The following is a 19,925-nucleotide window of genomic DNA, read 5'->3' as shown; positions in this document are numbered from 1 at the left end:
CCGCTAACATGTTTAACTCCGCCACATTATGTATGAATGTGCCTGTCCCAAGTCAGGAGCCCGTAATTCAGTGGTTGTCGTTTGTTTATGTGTTACATATTTGTTTTCCGTTCATTTAAAAATAAATACGGCTTTTAGTTTTCCCGTTTGACTTTGTCATTGCAGGGCCTTTTATAGCTGACTATGCGGTATGGGCTTTACTCATTGTTGAAGGCTGTTATGTGACATATAATTGTAAATTGCTGTGTTATTTTGGTCTCTTGTGAACAGTGTCTCATTGGCAATCATACCACATCTTCTGTGGGGCCCAAATAGCGGCTTCAGTTGTTTTCGACAACTGTCGGTCTGATCGCCTTATACTTCAAATTGTATTATTTATGCAGTCTTTGTAATTACCAACCAAACAGTTTTCACAAAAATAACATGACAGGTACCTTACTGTCAATTAAGCATCGTCAAAAGAAGAAAAAGACCTTAAAAGAGACTTTTAGTATTAGGAACGAATTCAAAAGATATTGTGTCACGATCTATACTCTCAACATATCTAAATGTTCGGCGCTTACAATAAAGTAATTTAGTGCCGTTCAAAAGTTTCCCGCAATAAAAAAAAATTGCCGCAGATTGTAATACTTGAATCTTTAAAAAAAAACCCGGCTGCGTTCTAAAGTCTCTTTCAAGTATTATTTCGAAACTTTGAAAATTTTATGACCGTGTGTCAGTTTAGTAACATTCAAAAACAATTTCGTGACTTTTACTGAACCATTTAGTAATTACACATATTATCCGGTCCAGTGCATTTTCTGACAAGTGTAAGTTTTTTCTTGGTTTTCACAATAATATATTCGTATCGTTCCAAATATACATCAGGAGCATCATCCGAAACATATTTTGTCCGTAACTTTTAAAGAAGCCTCTTTATTGCTATAAGATAAAATCACAAAAGATATGCTCGTACAAATACCCACCCAAGTTTTACTCGTTTTACACAATAACAAAAAGAATCCGAAAAATCAGTAACATATAGATAAATTAAATCGTAGTTAAAGTCAGAGCTCTCTGTATATGTAGTTGAACAACACATGCTCCGACAATCGACTAAGTTGTGTGCTTGTTCTGTAAGTTTTTATGGCACTGTTGTTTTGACTATTCGAAACGACGTCAGGTTGCCGCCGTAAGAAATTATTATTATAATGCGTGCGACATCTTTTTCACCAATTTTCAAACAGTTCTTTCTCGGAAAGTCCGAATGCTATGGAGATCAATATAAATATTTTAAAAAGATTAGATTAGATTAGATTAGAGTAAATAACATGTCTATATTAGAATACCATTGTCGATAATCAAGTGCAAAACTAAACATAGTTTACTTTAATTACGATTGTACGATACGTTTTTGCAAAAAATGAATGTGTGACACTTTTTCACCATTTTTTTTAAATTTAGAATCTTTTTTGTTTTTGTGTTTGGCCGATTTTGCGTTTGAAATTGATTAATTACAGTAAAACTGCATTTGCGACCGTCAAATCTACAATTGACGGTGTCAACTCTTCAACTACAGTACTGTTATTCCTTAATTATACTAGTTATATCATTTTCTCACCGGATGACATCATTTATTCGTATTTTTTAACTGTTTTTGTTAAAGTAGTTTAGAAAATGGAGATGGGACACAATGAAACTTTGCAGATTTACCTGGCGAAACAGAATAAGACGCCAAAAGCCATCAAATAAATATATAACAATTGGTTGTCATTTCATGGCAATTCGCGGCAAAAAAAATATTATGAAAATCGGGAAAAGAAAGTCGAAAAGAAGACTTATACTTTAGATTTCGTCGTCAAATGTTACCCGGGACAGCCCATTTCTTTTCTCCAAAATCCATAATCAAATGCATAACAACTCGAACAAATGCATTTTATTATGTTTAATGAAGATAAATGAACAAGGACATTTATATCCAGTACATTGATATCTTTGTTTTAATTAGAATACGTTTTTTCCTGCACCTGCAGCGCAGTTTTACCCATAAAACATACAAAAAACGTAAACGGTACGAACATTGCGCGTAACGTCTCTAATTCGGTAGGTCACATTCATGAAAGGGAAGGGGATAAAATTAGCATCTGCCTTAAGAACACTTCATCCAAAAATTACGGGTTTTCAACAAAAGTGTAGTATCTTGTCCTCTAACCTTTACTTTAAACTGAATTGAAGAAAAAAAAAAGTTATATCTTCAGTCTAAATGCAAATAAATTGATTCTCAAACTCCCCAATTTTTAACATAAAACCAAAAATTTTCCAAAAATATAACGAACCTAGTAATGAACCCATTTTGTTAATTTCTGTATTTAAAGAAAATCATTTGAAGTATCCATACCAAAATTCTTTGATTTTAGTGCCTCTCTATTTCTAAATTGTTTGTGCAAAAAAAAAAAAAAAATGTCAATATACCCCCCCCCCCCCCCCTCTTTTTTAAGGTTTGCATTAAGGTTTGTTATTGTCAACCATATGTCAGTCATTTAAACAAACATTTATAACAAACACCAACCTCAATATAACATGTTAGTTGGTTTATATGGTTGAAATTGTCTGGTATGATAGCAAACATATGAAAAATTGGCCTACATGAACAGTTTACACCCCAAATATGACCGAATTTGAATTATCCGCCATTTTTTCAAAATATATTTCCCCAGAGATATTTTTTCATGAATGATTAGCTAAATACCTCATCTTTAAGCGTAGTGAGTCATGTTTCGGCTATATTTCTGCCAAAAAAATATTTTAGGGACTAAATTTGGTAGAATTTTACACTTTTTGCCTAAGATCCACAGTACCTAAAATAGCTTTTAGCTTTGATATTCTACGCTGTATTTCACCGTAAATGAATTACTTTGATGAATATATTTTTATAAAGCATATTCTGCTGTTCATTTAATGCTAAACTTTGTAAAGCTATCTGCCATAATAAATGAGCTGTTCATAATTGAAATTTGGTCATTTTGAGGTAATTTTTTCTTGGTTGCTAAGGAAATTTATGTTCCTTAGCAACCGACAAGAAGGACTGGGATGATTAAGATTTTAAACTAATTTTTATGAATAATGTAACTAACTTTGATGTTAGAGGTAGTTTTTCTAAAACATTATTTTTTTATGTGGCCAGCTGTTGGTTGATGCATACAGAGAATTGATGTTAAATATTTCTGTCTTGGTTGGTTGGCACTGAGAAGGATTTTACACTGTGATTTATTATAAGATCTCACAAGCAAGAACAATAGTTTTACTTTGTGGAAAATCATCTAATATTTTTCATTTAATTCTTTGTAGAAAAAATAAATGGGAATTATTCAACCTGGACAGAATGGGAAGACTGTTCCACTAATTGTTTAGGGAAAACAAGTAGATACAGAACATGTGATAACCCTTCACTGTGTAATGGGGGCAGAAATTGCAGCGTTCTTGGTGTAGATACACTCACAAAGGACTGTGGTATGTTGATAGCCGACCATATTTACACTTTAATTATATGTTGCTAGTGTTTTGAGCTTGTACAAAATGAATTGATTACTCTCCTTTATAGAATGGATACAATACTGATTACAAAATATAGATTTAAGAAGATTTATGTTTTGAAAAAAGAAAAATTGGTATGTTTTGATATAAGAAGATTTATGTTTTGAAATAAGAAGATTTGGTATGTTTTGATATAAGAAGATTTGGTATGATTTGATATAAGAAGATTTTGTATGTTTTGATAAAGGAAGATTTGGTATGATTTGATATAAGGAGATTTGGTATGATTTGGTATGTTTTGATATAAGAAGATTTGGTATGTTTTGATATAAGGAGATTTGGTATGATTTGATATAAGAAGATTTTGTATGTTTTGATATAAGAAGATTTGGTATGTTTTGATATAAGAAGATTTGGTATGTTTTGATATAAGAAAATTTGGTATGTTTTGATATAAGAAGATTTGGTATATTTTGATAAAGGAAGATTTGGTATATTTTGATATAAGAATATTTGGTATGTTTTCATATAAGAAGATTTGGTATGTTTTGATATTAGTTCATAGAAAAAGTTGTACTTGATTGAACATTTAAATCATTGGTTCACTTGATAAAAAAGCAGTTGATCCTTTTTTTAAAACAGAGTCCATGTAATGAGTCTATTTGTGGAGCATTGTTCAATTTGTAAATTTACTTTTTAGGAGGCATGTTACAGTATTTCAATCACTGATATTTTTACGGTCTAGTAGATGGTGACTGGTCTACTTGGGGAGAATGGTACAGTAATTCAATCACTAAATTTTTCAGGTCTAGTAGATGGTGACTGGTCTACTTGGGGAGAATGGTACAGTAATTCAATCACTGATATTTTTCAGGTCTAGTAGATGGTGACTGGTCTACTTGGGTAGAATGGTACAGTAATTCAATCACTGATATTTTTCAGGTCTAGTAGATGGTGACTGGTCTACTTGGGGAGAATGGTACAGTAATTCAATCACTGATATTTTTCAGGTCTAGTAGATAGTGACTTGTCTACTTGGGGAGAATGGTACAGTATTTCAATCACTGATATTTTTCAGGTCTAGTAGATGGTGACTGGTCTACTTGGGGAGAATGGTACAGTAATTCAATCACTGATATTTTTCAGGTCTAGTAGATGGTGACTGGTCTACTTGGGGAGAATGGTATATTAATTCAATCACTGATATTTTTCAGGTCTAGTAGATGGTGACTGGTCTACATGGGGAGAATGGTATATTAATTCAATCACTGATATTTTTCAGGTCTAGTAGATGGTGACTGGTCTACTTGGGGAGAATGGTATATTAATTCAATCACTGATATTTTTCAGGTCTAGTGGATGGTGGCTGGTCTACTTGGGGAGAATGGTATATTAATTCAATCACTGATATTTTTCAGGTCTAGTAGATGGTGACTGGTCTACTTGGGGAGAATGGTATATTAATTCAATCACTGATATTTTTCAGGTCTAGTAGATGGTGGCTGGTCAACTTGGGGTGAATGGTCTACCTGTTTTCCAGAGAATATGACATCTGTTTATGGTATTGGGAATCATACAAGATCACGTAACTGTTCTGATCCTGAACCTGTCTGTTCAGGAGAACCTTGTGAGGGAATCGCAAATGAAACTGGTTTATGTACAGGTAACATAGCTATAATAAAAGATAGCAAACCAACAACAACTTTTATCCAAGAAAGTCATATATTACAGCTTATCACATGATATACATGTGAAAAATTTTTAATCTATAATTCTTTAAACTAACAAGTAGAATATCCAATATAATAGATAGAGAAGAAAAGGATCAAAACAATAAAACGGAGAGATTTCAGCTTGACAAATAGTAGATCTATCTGCCCTTTAATTTTCAGATGAATCTGACAACCCATTGTTGGGTTGCTGCCCCTGAATTGGTAATTTTAAGGAAATTCTGTTGTTTTTGGTTATTATCTTGAATATTATTTTAGATAGAGATAAACTGTAAACAACAATAATGTTCAGCAAAGTAAGATCTACAAATAAGTCAACATGACCAAAATGGTCAGTTGACCACTTTAGGAGTTATTGCCCTTTATAGTAAATTTTTAACCATTTTTCGTAAATCTTAGTAATCTTTTAGAAAAATCTTCTCCTCTGAAACTGCTGGGCCAAATTATTTGAAACTTGGCCACAATCATCATTGGGGTATCTAGTTTAAAAATTGTGTCTGGTGACCCGGCACACCAACCAAGATGGCTACCATGTCTAAAAACACAACATAGGGGTAAAATGCAGTTTTTGGCTTATAACTCAAAAACCAAAGCATTTAGAGCAAATCTGACAGGGTGTAAAATTGTTTATCAGGTGAAGATCTATCTGCCCTGAAATTTTCAGATGAATTGGACAACCTGTTTTTGGGTTGCTGCCCCTGAATTGGTAATTTTAAGGAAATTTTGCTGATTTTGGTTATTATATTGAATATTATTATAGATATAGGTAAACTGTAAACAGCAATAATGTTCAGCAAAGTAAGATCTACAAATAAGTCAACATGACCGAAATGGTCAATTGACCCCTGTAGGAGTTATTGACCTTTGTAGTCAATTTTCAATCTGCTTCCTGTGTTTATTATTCACATAGACCAAGGTGAGCGACACAGGCTCTAAAGAGCCTCTAGTTGGGAATTGTCTAGTCATTGATGTTTTTGTTTGGTTTCACCATGTTTAACCAGGGATATATTTATTTGGTTATATTTACGTGTAACTAGAAATTCTATAACTTGATTTCATTTATGCCACCATGTTTAACTGGGGATATATTTATTTGGTTATATTTACGTGTAACTAGAAATACTTTTATTTGATTTCATTTATGCTATCATGGTGAATCCAATGATGATATTAAGTTTGATAATATTCTGGCTTTTTAATTGGCCATTCAAACGTTTCAAATTAATGATCATGGAAGTAAATCGTAACTCGTAACAACGTGAGCATTATAATGCAAACAAGGAAAAACAAGTGAAAGTATTTTAATATATCAGAAAAAATTTACAATCAGAGAACTTTTACATGCAAAAATTGGACATCACAAGTCATTAACTTCCGGTCAAAACGGACACCTGAATAAACTGTCCAATTCCAATCGTCCCTTTTTCATAGTCCTATAGCCAGCCGGTTTATACAGTTTTTACTGTATCACATTGTCTTCTTCAGCGTCTTTTGAAGACAGATGGTTTCTGGATAATAACTTTACATTTATTTTTTGGGGGGGGGGGGGGGGGGGTGTTATATTCAACAGCATAGTGTATTACACAAAACAAAAACTTGAATACAAATTCAATTCATATAACCAATTATTAAGTTCTTTGACTACAGATATTCTGTGACAGAAACCTAATATGTGTCAAATATTCAAGTATCAAGTGTGAATATTGTATCCATTTTGTCACCAACTTTTTAGGGTTGGACATCTGCAGTCATATTCAGCTGCGCTTAGCAAAGCAATTTATTTTCTTTGATTTCATTTATGCCACCATATTTAACCAGCAATGTTTTTGTTTGGTTTCATTTATGCCACCATATTTAACCAGCAATGTTTTTGTTTGGTTTCATTTATGCCACCATATTTAACCAGCAATGTTTTTGTTAAATGGTTTCATTTATGCCACCATATTTAACCAGCAATGTTTTTGTTTGGTTTCATTTATGCCACCATATTTAACCAGCAATGTTTTTGTTTAGTTTCATTTATACCACCATATTTAACCAGCATTAATTTTTTTGTTTGATTTTATTTATTAACCAGCAATGTTTTAATTTCAGTGATACCTCCTTGTCTGACCAGTGAAGTGTTTGATCAGAATTATTTGGCGGAAGATTCCCCTATGGTTGTTTACACATCGGCTAAGGTTATTATTGAAGCACTGGCTCAGAACTTATGTTTTACCAATACATCAATATTTTATTCGTGGGAGCTATTTAAAAGAATGACGGATAATAACAGTACAGTCACAGAGATCAAAGAAAACCGTACCAGTAGCTCTTTTTATTTTTCTCTCAAACCACATGACCTTAAACCCGGGTTATATCGTTTACATGTCAAGATCGGTTATCCCGAAGACTTCACACACTGGATGGGGGAATCGATGTATCTAAAAATAGAACATCCTCCACCAAACACGTTTATTAAAGGAGGAACAGGCAGATATATTGGTGAAGGATCTGTGACCTTGGATGGAAAGTCAGGGTCATACAGTTTGAAAAATGGACCTGGAGATCCATCAGGTCTTGTTTTTGATTGGGCGTGCTTGAACTTTGTCACAAACGACATTTACAAACTACTTAGTTTCAAGATTGATCCAATGTTTGTATTTCTTGAACAGCAAAATGTGGAGAAATGGTACAATACAGATTTCTTACAAGAAGTAAATGAGAAGTTAAACAGAATTAACGCTTCAACTTTATATACACATGTACAATCCCTTGATAATGCTACTGGGAAATTAACTGATGATTACAATGTAACTATACGAGAAAGATATAAGACAAGTTACGTATCAGGTCAGGACGATGGTTCGTCAGGATATGATTCATATGTCAATGATAACTATACAAATTATTATTACTATGTTATAGAAACGAGACCCTTTCAGGATTTCTTCAATATCAAATATATGAAAGAACTGTACAAAGATGTTCAACCAAAGATATTCAAGGAGATAATTCTACCAGATGATAACGAGGTAGTTAGGAATGAGTATAGTGAGCTAGTTAATGACCTTTTCTATGAGGGGTCTTTATTTGTTGAACACTTAATGGATTTTCTTGACCTTCTTTCAGATAGTTATTTAACAATGTTAGGCCTTTACAACTTTGAAGGTGTACCTATAGAAGATTTGACAACTAATTCACCATTTCTTATAGTCCTAGATGATTGGTTAAGAACAATTAAAGATATTCGTGATGACCTTGAGCTGATGAATTCTACTATTAATACTTATGCATCTTATGTTGACATTATGGAGAAGGGGTTACAACTAGCGGATTATATCAAAATGGATGATTTCCTACAGTTGTATATTAGGAAAACAGAGAACAAATTTGAACATTTCTACCTTGACTTTTTTAGAGATTTTTACAACATTATGATTAGAATAGACCAAGTAGATTGGAATAGGTTAGAAATGATAGAGAAAAACTATACCAATTGGCTGATTGGTTTAGTGGATGACAATCGATGTGCCCACTTTAGTCCTAAGGCTGATGGTTATGCTGAGTTACAGGTACAGAGACAGGACGTGGTTAATGGAGTTGGTTATCTTATATATCTGCGTGCCTACTTTGAAGGATCGTATGGATACTTTGTACAACATGCTCAGACTATAGACGGAGATCCACCAGAACTAGAATTAGAGTAAGTTCTTAAGGATGCAAAAACTTGAATTATTAATAAGTTGTTATTGGCTTTGAGATAGCTTTCAGTAACTGACAGAATCAATGATTTGTGTCTGTTTTTATGCCCTCATCATACTGGAGGGGGCACTAATTTTACCCCTATACGCCTGTCTTTCAGTACATCCTAAAGTTGGTTTCTGTTCTCTAAATTTAGTTTGCTTCTACCAAATGTTCTGAAACTTATACATACTGCTAACTACCACAAAACACAGATCAAGAAGAAGATTTGTTTTATCATTTGATTGCGACATATGATTAGGGACATTCCATCTTGAATTTTCCTTGGAGTTCAGTATTTTTTTTATTTTACTTATTATTACCACAAAATACAGATCAACTTTGAATTTTGGTGGTATCACTTTAACTGTTCTAGAGTTATGCCCCTTTACAAATGAAAAAAAGTGCTGATTTTTGTTTTGTTTATTAGCTTTCTAACTCTAAACAAATGTTATCAAACCCTAACCCTAACTTTAATATATGTTATCGGACCACAGATGAATTATCATGTTGTGATTGGTTAAACGCCGTCACGTGGTGACCCTCTATGAGACCGTATGGGGTTAGTAAGTTTTATATGGGGTTCGTGACGCGTTAATGGCGACGTCATCTATTAATGTTGTTGTGTTTCATTGTTTATTTTTCAACAAAACGCCGCAGGAAAAGTCCAACGTCCGATAAATTCCTTATACGGTTAACTACTGACCCCCTACGGATCCTCACCCCCTATGAATTTTACTAACCCTCTATGGATCCGTATGGGGTCAGTAGTGAACCATATAACTTATATTATGAGACTTAACATATATATATAAAGCTTGCTACCACAGTAAACAGAAAACATAATATTTTTAATGGATTGGGAAACACTCATGAAAATAGTGCAGGCTTAAATGAGAAATCCCTGTTTTGTCTCAATAAGTGTACTTTTATTTTAAGAATAACTCAAATTCGGAGAGACCAATGTGATTAGATAATTACTATAATTTAGTTCCATCAGTCATTCATCACAGTGGATATCAAACCAATCTGGGACTATAGTACAAATAAAACCAAACTAAATGATAATATTTTCTTATTTGTGACCTTGAACTCTAATGAAGTATTTATGAACAAACATCGACAATGAAAAATAATGAAATAGAATCTTTCATATCACAAAACAATATTAACATAACGTTCTTTTTAAGATCTGCAGAAAAAATGCAATGTGTTTACAATATTAAATACTTATACAAATATGTTCATAAAGGGGGGTGAGGGAGGGGGACTTTAATGCACTAATTATGAGCTTCGAAAGGTCAAGCTATGAAAATGTTGATGCTAACTTTTACTGCGAATTACCAGTAGGTGCTATGATGATACAAAGAACTTTAAACTCTTAACTTTGTTAAGGCGACTTATTGTTATGCTAAAATAATTTAAATATTACAATTAACATGAACACATGTTCCCAATATAACAACAAACCCATGTGCTATCGATAGTTTATAAATACATTGATATTCAATATCGTTCACAGCTTCTGACAGCAAACTCACAGTACTTTTTCTACAGGCCCTTCATATATGTATGTATACACTTTGTATAACAGGGAATACAGTTTTTTACACTGAGACTTATTATTAGTAACTTATGAAATTTGTTAGCTTATATTTGTATTCAGCCCAATAAATAAATAGTGATTGTATAAAAAATATAACAAGCTAGACCATGTAGAAACCCTGTGTTTTTCAGTGTAACTAGAAAGGTATCTGCTAGACTGTGCCAAGATGTAAGAACTTATATTTAAATAAAAGTATTGATTAATAAATTTTGGAAAACATTTTAATAAAAAATATCTACTTAAATTTAAGATGTCGTTTAAACTGTATGAAGAAAACAGCAACTACGTCTATACTGTCTCTGGTAGCAGTTTGTCCATCCTGTACAATGTCAGAACTGACGGATGCAAAGTTCTCATGGGATTTCAAACATTTCCCGATTGATACAAGGAAAGTGGCAGATTATCCTGACTGGCAAGACATGATGTTATCAGGTTAGTAAGATAAGATGGAAGAAACACCAGACATACTCAAAAGAATGATTGTCCTATGTAACGATTAGTATTAAGTCAACTAATGCTGATTGTTGAAGGCCATTCATTGACCTCTAGCTGCTGACTTGTATCACTTGGTTGCAGGTTGACTAATTCTGATTGTTAAAGGCCATTCATTGACCTCTAGCTGCTGACTTGTATCACTTGGTTGCAGGTTGACTAATTCTGATTGTTGAAGGCCATTCATTGACCTCTAGCTGCTGACTTGTATCACTTGGTTGCAGGTTGACTAATTCTGATTGTTGAAGGCCATTCATTGACCTCTAGCTGCTGACTTGTATCACTTGGTTGCAGGTTGACTAATGCTGATTGTTGAAGGCCATTCATTGACCTCTAGCTGCTGACTTGTATCACTTGGTTGAAGGCCATTCATTGACCTCTAGCTGCTGACTTGTATCACTTGGTTGAAGGCCATTCATTGACCTCTAGCTGCTGACTTGTATCACTTGGTTGCAGGTTGACAGTCATACCTTCTTTAAGAACATTAAAATATGTACTTTGGACACATTCTTGTTTATAATGTTCTTGCTGTAAATACCCTCTGTCGGGTATGATGGACATAAACAAGGACCTCTTCACCAGAATATTTTCTCTTTACTCACCAGTATTAGTTGTAGTAATGTATTTGTTATGTTTGTAAATTTGAATACAAATTTATGTTGTATTCATAATCACCAGCTTGCTTCTAATATGTCAACAGGAAAAGTACAATCTTTGAATTTTTTTACAATTTGAGCCTCTGAATTTGTTAACATTTTAAAAAGGATTGTATGACACTTAAATAATGATTTCCCAACCAATATTATCATTATTTGTCTCACCTGCTACTAAAACGGTACTATTTGTATAGCTTTATATTTCAGAAGTTACAGATCTAATTGTTTCATACCTGGTATGCAGATATCTTATGTTACAAACTTTACATCCATCATAATTCATTGTCCACATTTTCATAGTTGAGTGAAAGACTGCTTAAAAAAAATGTGATTATTTTGTCATTTAAAATTCTCACTTTTAATATGATTAATAGGATAAATATATTAGGTATATGAGATTCTTGCAAGGTGTTTACATGTCTATCAGACATTTCATCTGACCTAGCACTAGCTCTGCCTTAACCTTATTTGATTGATCAGTGATTAAGTCCATATCTCAGATATGCAGCCCATTGCAATAGGTCAACCATATCATGTGCATGGAATGCTTCGAAGGACTAAGGTGTACATGTACTGGCAGGTTTCATATGCCTTTGACCTATGATTTGTGGTTCGTTGGCTAATGTAAATATTTTTGGTTTGATAGGTTTCTGAAATACTATAAGCAATTGATAAACTGTATTTAGTGTATGGTATGATTGTAAGGGGTACATGCATGTCTGTTTTGGAAGTGTCATATGACCTTGACATCATTTTCACGGTTCATTGGTCAATGTTAAGATTGATTCATGGTTTTGTTAGTTTATCAGAAACTTTAAGTAATAGAGCAATTATTGTAAATTTAGAGTTTATTTGGCATGTTGGGATGTTGTTTTAAAAACTGGCTGTCATAATTTATTAGTAGTGATTTTTCTTCAGCAAAATTTTTGCCATTGCATTTAATAATTAGATCTCACTGTTTACTATTAGTCAGTATTTCACAGTAGTGAATGCATGCATTCATTTCTGAATTTATACCATAGTTGGTGTATGGAAGATTGTGAGATTAACATGTTTGTCTGGTAGGTTCATCTGACCTTGACCTCATTTTCATGGTGCATTGATTGAGGTTTATATCTTGTGAACCTTAAAGTTAAACCTTCAAAAACCTGACTTTCAACACAAGTAATAATTTGTCAAGCAGTTGAAATATTTCAGCCTTTTCACTCTAATGTTTACTGTTACAAGACCAAGAAAAGATGGATACACATACGTTGTGTTGTTACACCGCTGTCCTAAGTCAGGGCAATGGTTGGATGTCCATGAACATTTTTAGCCATGTCCAATTTTGTATGTGGCTGTCGGCAGTCAGGAGACTGTATAGGATACTTTTGTTTTTATACGACTGTCGTCTTTTAGACGGGACGTATTATGGTATACCGTTGTCCGTCCGTCTGTCCCTCCGTCTGTCCATCAGTCATCCACACTTCGGACAATAACTCAAAAACACTTTCACCAATTTCCATGAAACTTAAGTGAATTGTTTATATCTATTGATATAAGCTCCCTTTCATTTTTTGTTCAATTTCAGATTTTAAGTGTTGGATTTATGGGGCTTTATTCATAAAAAAGGGAGGATTTTCAACACTTCGGACAATAACTCAAAAAGGCTTTCACCAATGTCCACGAAACTTTAGTGAATTGTTTATATCTATTGATGTAAGCTCCCTTTCAATTTTTATAAATTTCAGATTTTAAGTTTTGGATTTATGGGGCTTTATTCATAAAAAAAGGGGGATTTTTTAAACTTGGGACAATAACTCAAAAAGGCTTTTACCAATGTCCATGAAACTTTGATGAATTGTTTATATCTATTGATGTAAGCTCCCTTTCAATTTTTATAAATTTCAGATGGAACATTTCTGTGTTATGAATTTTTATGCTTATAAAAGGGGGGATTTTCCAATTTTGGGACAAGTTAAAAGAGCAACGGGCATATCATTTGCTAAAGCGCAGCCCTTTATTATTTATGGTGTTTGAACATAAAATGGGCTGCAAATTTTCTAGTTGAATTGTTTTACATTTGCATGTTTGAGCCTTTTGTAGCTTATCTATGAGGTATAGGTTTTTTTTTGATTGGTGTATGTGACATATAAAACAATATATATAGTTGCTAACTTCTACGTCATATGGTCTCTAGTAGATAATTTTCTCATTGGCAGACATTCTATATATATCAATAGTTTAATACAACATGCTTCTAACAGTTTTATTCACTATACAGTATACTAAAATATTTACAAGTTTATTAATAAATGTAAATGTACATAGTTTCAGACATTAATTAAGTACACCAAAGTTTACTACATAAACCCTACAATACAAGTCATCAGGAGTCTACATATTAAAAAACCCATTGAGAAACAAGAAAGTTACATCTTTTTAGTATCACACCTCATTCATGTACAACATCTATTTATTTTTAAATTACCTTGGTTTAGACAAACGAATTATTTTTACGTCAAAAGAAGAAACAAGAACCTATTTAGATGACCCTACACCCCAAAACATTATGTTCCTTTGTACTATGCTTATTTTGAAGGGTGTGGTCTTTTCACAATGTTAGTTATCGCCAAAATGAAAGTTTCAAGTTGTAGTTGATGAACAATTTTTAAGCTTATTTAACTATTCAAAAGATAATTCTTACCAACCAATTCCAGTGTTTTACATTCTTCTTTCTTAATTGTTGTTGAAACAATTAGACACCTATTTTTCATAAGATCAAATATATGACTTGAATATTACCACAAATTAAAAAACCTGATCACATGCATATAAAATTGTCAACCCACTTTTAAGGAACTGCTGCAGGAATTTTTTCCCAATTTTCTTTTCTAACCTTTAAGAACTAGTCAAATTTAGCAACACTTTAAAAACAAGAAGACAAAATCAGTTTTGAATAATAACTCCCCCTACAGTTTTCATCCAAGATGTGTAAACATTGTAAATATATTGAAGTGACCCTATGTTACTATGCAATTTTACCCCATTTACTAGATAACTGAATAGTCATACCTCAGAAAAAAAATCAAAACTATAGTGGTTGTGAACTTGATTAAAAAAAAATCCCATATTTTCCATTTTTCCATTCCTGTATATGTACACTTTAGACTATTCTCCACTAAATATACTTTAAACACATTTTATGCATCCTGTCTGTTTGAGTCTTTCATCCTTTTTTTTCTTAAGCAAAGCATTTATTTTTTTGGCTCACTAAAAGCATTTTTACAACTCATTACATTTACATTGACATCATGATGGAAGGTTTTATATCTTAGTCATACTTTTACATTGATCAGCCTGAAGAAATTAATTAAGACTTCAACTTGCTAAAATATTAAATATAGCTAATTAAAAATGTATAATCATGGACAAATTCTCTAACAGTTCATCTTATAGAATTGTCATATAACTCTTGCATTATAATATTATCTCTCTACAGAATATACAAAGTTATAGTTATATTTAACAGAGTCAAATATTTACAACACATAAGAATTATATATAACATTGTGTCATTGTAAAAAAAATAATCCTCAAAAGTATTAAAGACCATTATTTAAAATAGAGACAAAAATATGAGACAAAATGAAAAAAACAAAACAATAATTTAAAAATTTGACTAATTCAAAAAAAAATATTTTCGAAGACTTTCACATTACCGGTATTTCATTATGCTGTATTTATTGTTTTAGATATTTAAAAAAAATACTTAATTCTTAATAACATGCAAGTATATATAGTATTTGTTTAGGGGCCAGCTGAAGCACACCTCCTGGTGCAGGAATTTGTTGCTGCATTGAAGACCTGTTGGTGACCTTCTGCTGTTGTCTGTTCTATGGTTTAGTTGTTGTCTCTTTGACACATTACAATGGAGAATGGAAATGAGGAATGAATTAAAGAGACACCAACCAAACCATAAAGCAGACAACGGCAGACGGTCACTAACATGTCTTCAATGCAGTGAGAAATTCCCACACCCGGAGGTGTCCTTCAGCTGGATATAAACTAGATCAGTGATAATGAACGCCATACTAAACTCCAAATTGTACACAAGAAACAAAAAGTTAAAATAATACAAGACTAACAAAGGCCAGAGGCTCCTTACTTGGGACAGGTGCAAAAATGAGGTGGTGTTAAACATGTTTTTGAGATCTCTAGCCTCCCCCTCTAGCCAATGCAAAAGAGTAAAGCATAACAATACTCACATTAAAATTCATTCCCCATTTCCATTCTCAATTTTAAGGTTTAAATAAAATTCAATGCACATAAGTTATGATAATAAACACAGGTAAAGTATTTAAGTCTTTTGTTTTTTAATTTATCATAATTTATTGAAATCTGTACATTTGTTAGTGGAAAACATCAAGCACTGGTACCTTATCCCAGCCACATTAATATAATGAAATCAAAACTCATACAGCTGTTAGTTTTTGTTCGTATTATTTATACAATTTTCCATACTTGAAAAAATTATATACTATGTCAGTAATATCAATAAAGAAGCTTACCATTAAGATTATAAAACAGAATTATCTAATATAACAAATGCACAGGTTATGAAAAATATATAATTTGTGTTGTTTAAGTAGTAAAATATAAAGATATATATATAAGATATATGTTTAAAGTATGTCTTGATTTTTTGGATTTAAATATTCAGAAAAAACCAAAAAAAAGTAAAGTAAAGTCTTAAGGAATGATTGTATTTGTCAAACACATTATACACAATGATCTGCATGTACTGTATTTGATAGTGTACAATGTATAATACTTTTTGTAAAGATTAATGTTATCAAATTGTTCATTTTCATATTTTATCAATCTCCTGTTAATCTTAACAAACAAAGTTATCTTAATATTGCTTTAAATTCTTATAATACTTTAAGCAAAAATGCACTTAATTAAAATATAAACACTTGTAGGTAAAAATATACAGCATATATATTCAACTGAAATAATTCTCTGCTGGGACATACAACTTTATCTGCATTTTTCAGATTAGTTCTTTTTTATAATAGTTTCAGAGGTCTAAACACAAAATTTACACAAGTTATATAATTATGTGCACTTGCCTCTCATATTCAAACTTCACACCAAATATCATGACTAGTGACCAATGCTTTTGTATATTTATTTCACCAGGATGTTTTATCATAAGATTCATGATCATGAGTGTTACTATGTTATTTTATAGAAAAATTAAATTTTGTCAAGTTTTTGCCTTCGAAATCACAAATAAAACCTGAAGACTCATTATGTTTAAAACAAATACTCTTAGGATACTTCAGTCCATCCTCTTTACTGACCAGTACTTTACTATTCTGTCCATCTTTTGATATCACTATTATTCTATTAGATTCCCAGTCTGCTACAATGATGTTACCATAAGTATCTGTACAAAGTCCATATGGTCCTGATAAATCCTGTGTATATTGCCAGATCTGTTGACCTGATTCATCCACACAGGTTACTGCATTACCATTATAGTCACTATAGATTACTCTGTCATCACAGTAAACAAGGTTCCACAGGTCTGATTCACTCTTAACTTGTATTGACTTCAGTGTATTTCCTTCCAAGTCTATAATACGGATTTCATGACATCTCAAACCTACAGCCAGAGAATTATTGGAGAATGATAAACCATAGCATTGTTTGTCTAATTTGATAACTTTGGTAACTGTTTCATTCTCCATATTGAAGATCTTAATGGCTGTCTCAATATGATAAGTTATGGCTATAGTGTTCTGATTGATCTGTGTAACACTGTAGGCTTTACCAGGTATAGGTAATTGTTTCTGTAGTTTGCCATCAGAAGTAAGTAGGTTAACTTTACCCCAATGTTCCACTATTATAACTCTTCCATCCATCAGACAAATCATGTCACCAATAAACTTCTTTATGTTGATCTCTATCTTTGTCTCTATATTCATTGTCATGTTGTTTATATTGGATTGTTCTTGTAATGGTACTAATTTTAGTTCTCTTCCCACACTTATTTCTATTTTCATGGCTACTTCTGTCTTTATAACAATGACTTCTCCTAAGGATTCTAATGATTCTAATGTGTTCAGTATTTTTTCTATTTCATCATTTTGTTTCATTTTGATGTCAACTTCTTTGGTCCTCTCATCATCATTCAGATCTTCAACATATCTCTGACATTGATGTACTTGTTGTTCAATCTGATGTACACTAAGAAATGATTGGAGTTTAGAAGTATTCCTTGTGACTGTTTGTAAATGTTCTTTTATTTCTTTCAAGTTTTTCTTTTCCCCTTCAATTTCAGAGATGAAATCAGTTGCACTTGCTTTTTCCTGATTCCAAATGGTATCAATTTCTTGGGATAACTTTTTCTCCAGGTGGTCTAAATGATTGTTTATTTCCTTTCTTATTTCTTTAATTGATTTCTGTATGTCTTTATACTGATTTTCTCCTCTTTTAATGTTTTTGGATTTGTTGTTGATTAAACTTCCCAATAGATTTAAGATAGAATTTATGTTTGTTTCTACAGATTCCTTGGAATTTTCAATTCTAGTTTTATCCACAACACCTGCTAAACTTGTTATTCCTGTACATTTGGAATGGCTGGTGGAAATACATTCATCACAGCAAGGCATTAAATGACCGGGGCAGTACAAGATGAGGTCTTGACCATGTTTGTTACATTCTGGTTTGATAGCTTGGCTAGGTTTACTGGATGCCATGACCTGAACATATAGAAAAGTTATTTAACATTTTTAGTACAATCCACAGTTAGGCCAAAAAAATGTCAAAATCATAAGTTATTTAACTTGCTTCAATGTCCAGTCATCTCTATATGAGTCGACCGCGTATAGCTAGGTCATTTAGACCTAAACATGTACAAATCACATGTTATAAGCCAATTTGGTACAGTCCACATTGGTCAGTTTATAGATAAATTATATTTGTGAAACTTGATGATTGACCCCTCACAATCAATTACTGTAGAAAAGACTTCTTAATAATAATTGTGTCAATATATGACTAGGTAACTAAGATAATTTACCTTGAATTGTTGTATGTTTGTACATTACAATTAACTTTAAGTTAAGTGAATGTAAAATTAACTTTAGGTTAAGTGAATGGAAAGCTTGTCCAGCTTGAGTCAGTATGTTTGACCTCAACACCAGAATTCAAATTCACAGTATACTAGTGTATATATAATGCCTTATTGATCCATTTTAAGATATGATGCTTTTGATATATTTTGTGTTGTCACATTAACTTGGTACACATTTTCAATATTATTAAACACTAATCAATCAATCATTATTATGTTAACTGTTTACTAGATATGCCAGTAACATTCTCTAAAGGAAATAATTATAAATAGTATGCCTTGATTCACTTTGTACAATATTCTCCAATGATATTACATTAACAATATTAGATGTACAAACACTTAATACCCAAAATAAAAATATAAATTGTACCTGTTGATTTAAGTAGATATCACTTTATCTGTTTATTTTTACTTTCTTTTCTGTGTCTTTTCCGATAAATGTCTCCATACCAGGAAGGTAATTAAGACAGGTTTATACCTGCTCTAGGTAACCAGTAAATATTTAAATGACTGAGTTACGTCAAAATATGATATCTGATAATAATCATAGTTTAAAAATAGATTTAAACGTATTTGCTAATGTTTTTTTTTGCTTTACAATAAAAGTTCAATTCTTTTTTTAATTTATGTATTTAATGACACTTGAAATTTCTATTTTATAAAAAAAAAAAAATATTTTTAAGCAAAAGTTTAATTTATAAAAAATAACTTTAATAATTTCACATAAAGACAGAAACAGCAAAATTGATTAGCATTGCAACAAATATGAAAAAGGTCATGATCAGATGATTTTTTTTTTTGTATTTTCATTCATTCATTCTTGTCTTTAATTCCTCATAAATGAGATTCAATTAACATACACTTACTGAATATAAGCAAACATTAAAACATAATTACACTCAAATTATTAGTTTCAGAGCAAAGTATAAGGTAAATACACAAAAGATGATATATAAATAGTCTTTAAAAGCAATATTTAAATATAAATGCAGTGACACATCAAGTATTGACACATCTAATAACACTGTCTTAAGAGATCGACTATATTCTGCTACACACTTGTTCTTATTTATATA

The 19,925-nt window shown here is 31.9% G+C and overlaps 2 protein-coding genes across 2 annotated transcripts in view; one reads left to right on the top strand and one right to left on the bottom strand.

Moving 5' to 3' along the window:
* The window catches only part of LOC134726738 (uncharacterized), a 107,368-nt gene that overhangs the window by 28,083 nt on the left and 59,360 nt on the right, over positions 1-19,925 (top strand). The window contains exons 4-7 of the mRNA XM_063591156.1: positions 3,328-3,489; positions 5,000-5,176; positions 7,338-8,928; positions 10,823-11,004. Coding sequence (XP_063447226.1) covers positions 3,328-3,489; positions 5,000-5,176; positions 7,338-8,928; positions 10,823-11,004 — 2,112 coding nt within the window. The remainder of the gene's footprint in view (positions 1-3,327; positions 3,490-4,999; positions 5,177-7,337; positions 8,929-10,822; positions 11,005-19,925) is intronic.
* Positions 13,955-19,363, bottom strand: LOC134726041 (uncharacterized). Its single transcript, XM_063590417.1, has 2 exons — positions 19,220-19,363; positions 13,955-18,472 (listed from the first exon to the last, which is right to left on the bottom strand). Exon 2 carries the CDS (start codon positions 18,467-18,469, stop codon positions 16,946-16,948), a length of 1,524 nt encoding a protein of 507 aa, XP_063446487.1. The 5' UTR covers positions 18,470-18,472; positions 19,220-19,363; the 3' UTR covers positions 13,955-16,945.

Source organism: Mytilus trossulus, chromosome 7 (assembly GCF_036588685.1).
Source record: "Mytilus trossulus isolate FHL-02 chromosome 7, PNRI_Mtr1.1.1.hap1, whole genome shotgun sequence".
NCBI lineage: Eukaryota > Metazoa > Mollusca > Bivalvia > Mytilida > Mytilidae > Mytilus > Mytilus trossulus.
Note: the sequence above shows the minus strand (reverse complement) of the source record. Positions and strands in the feature narration are given on the sequence as shown.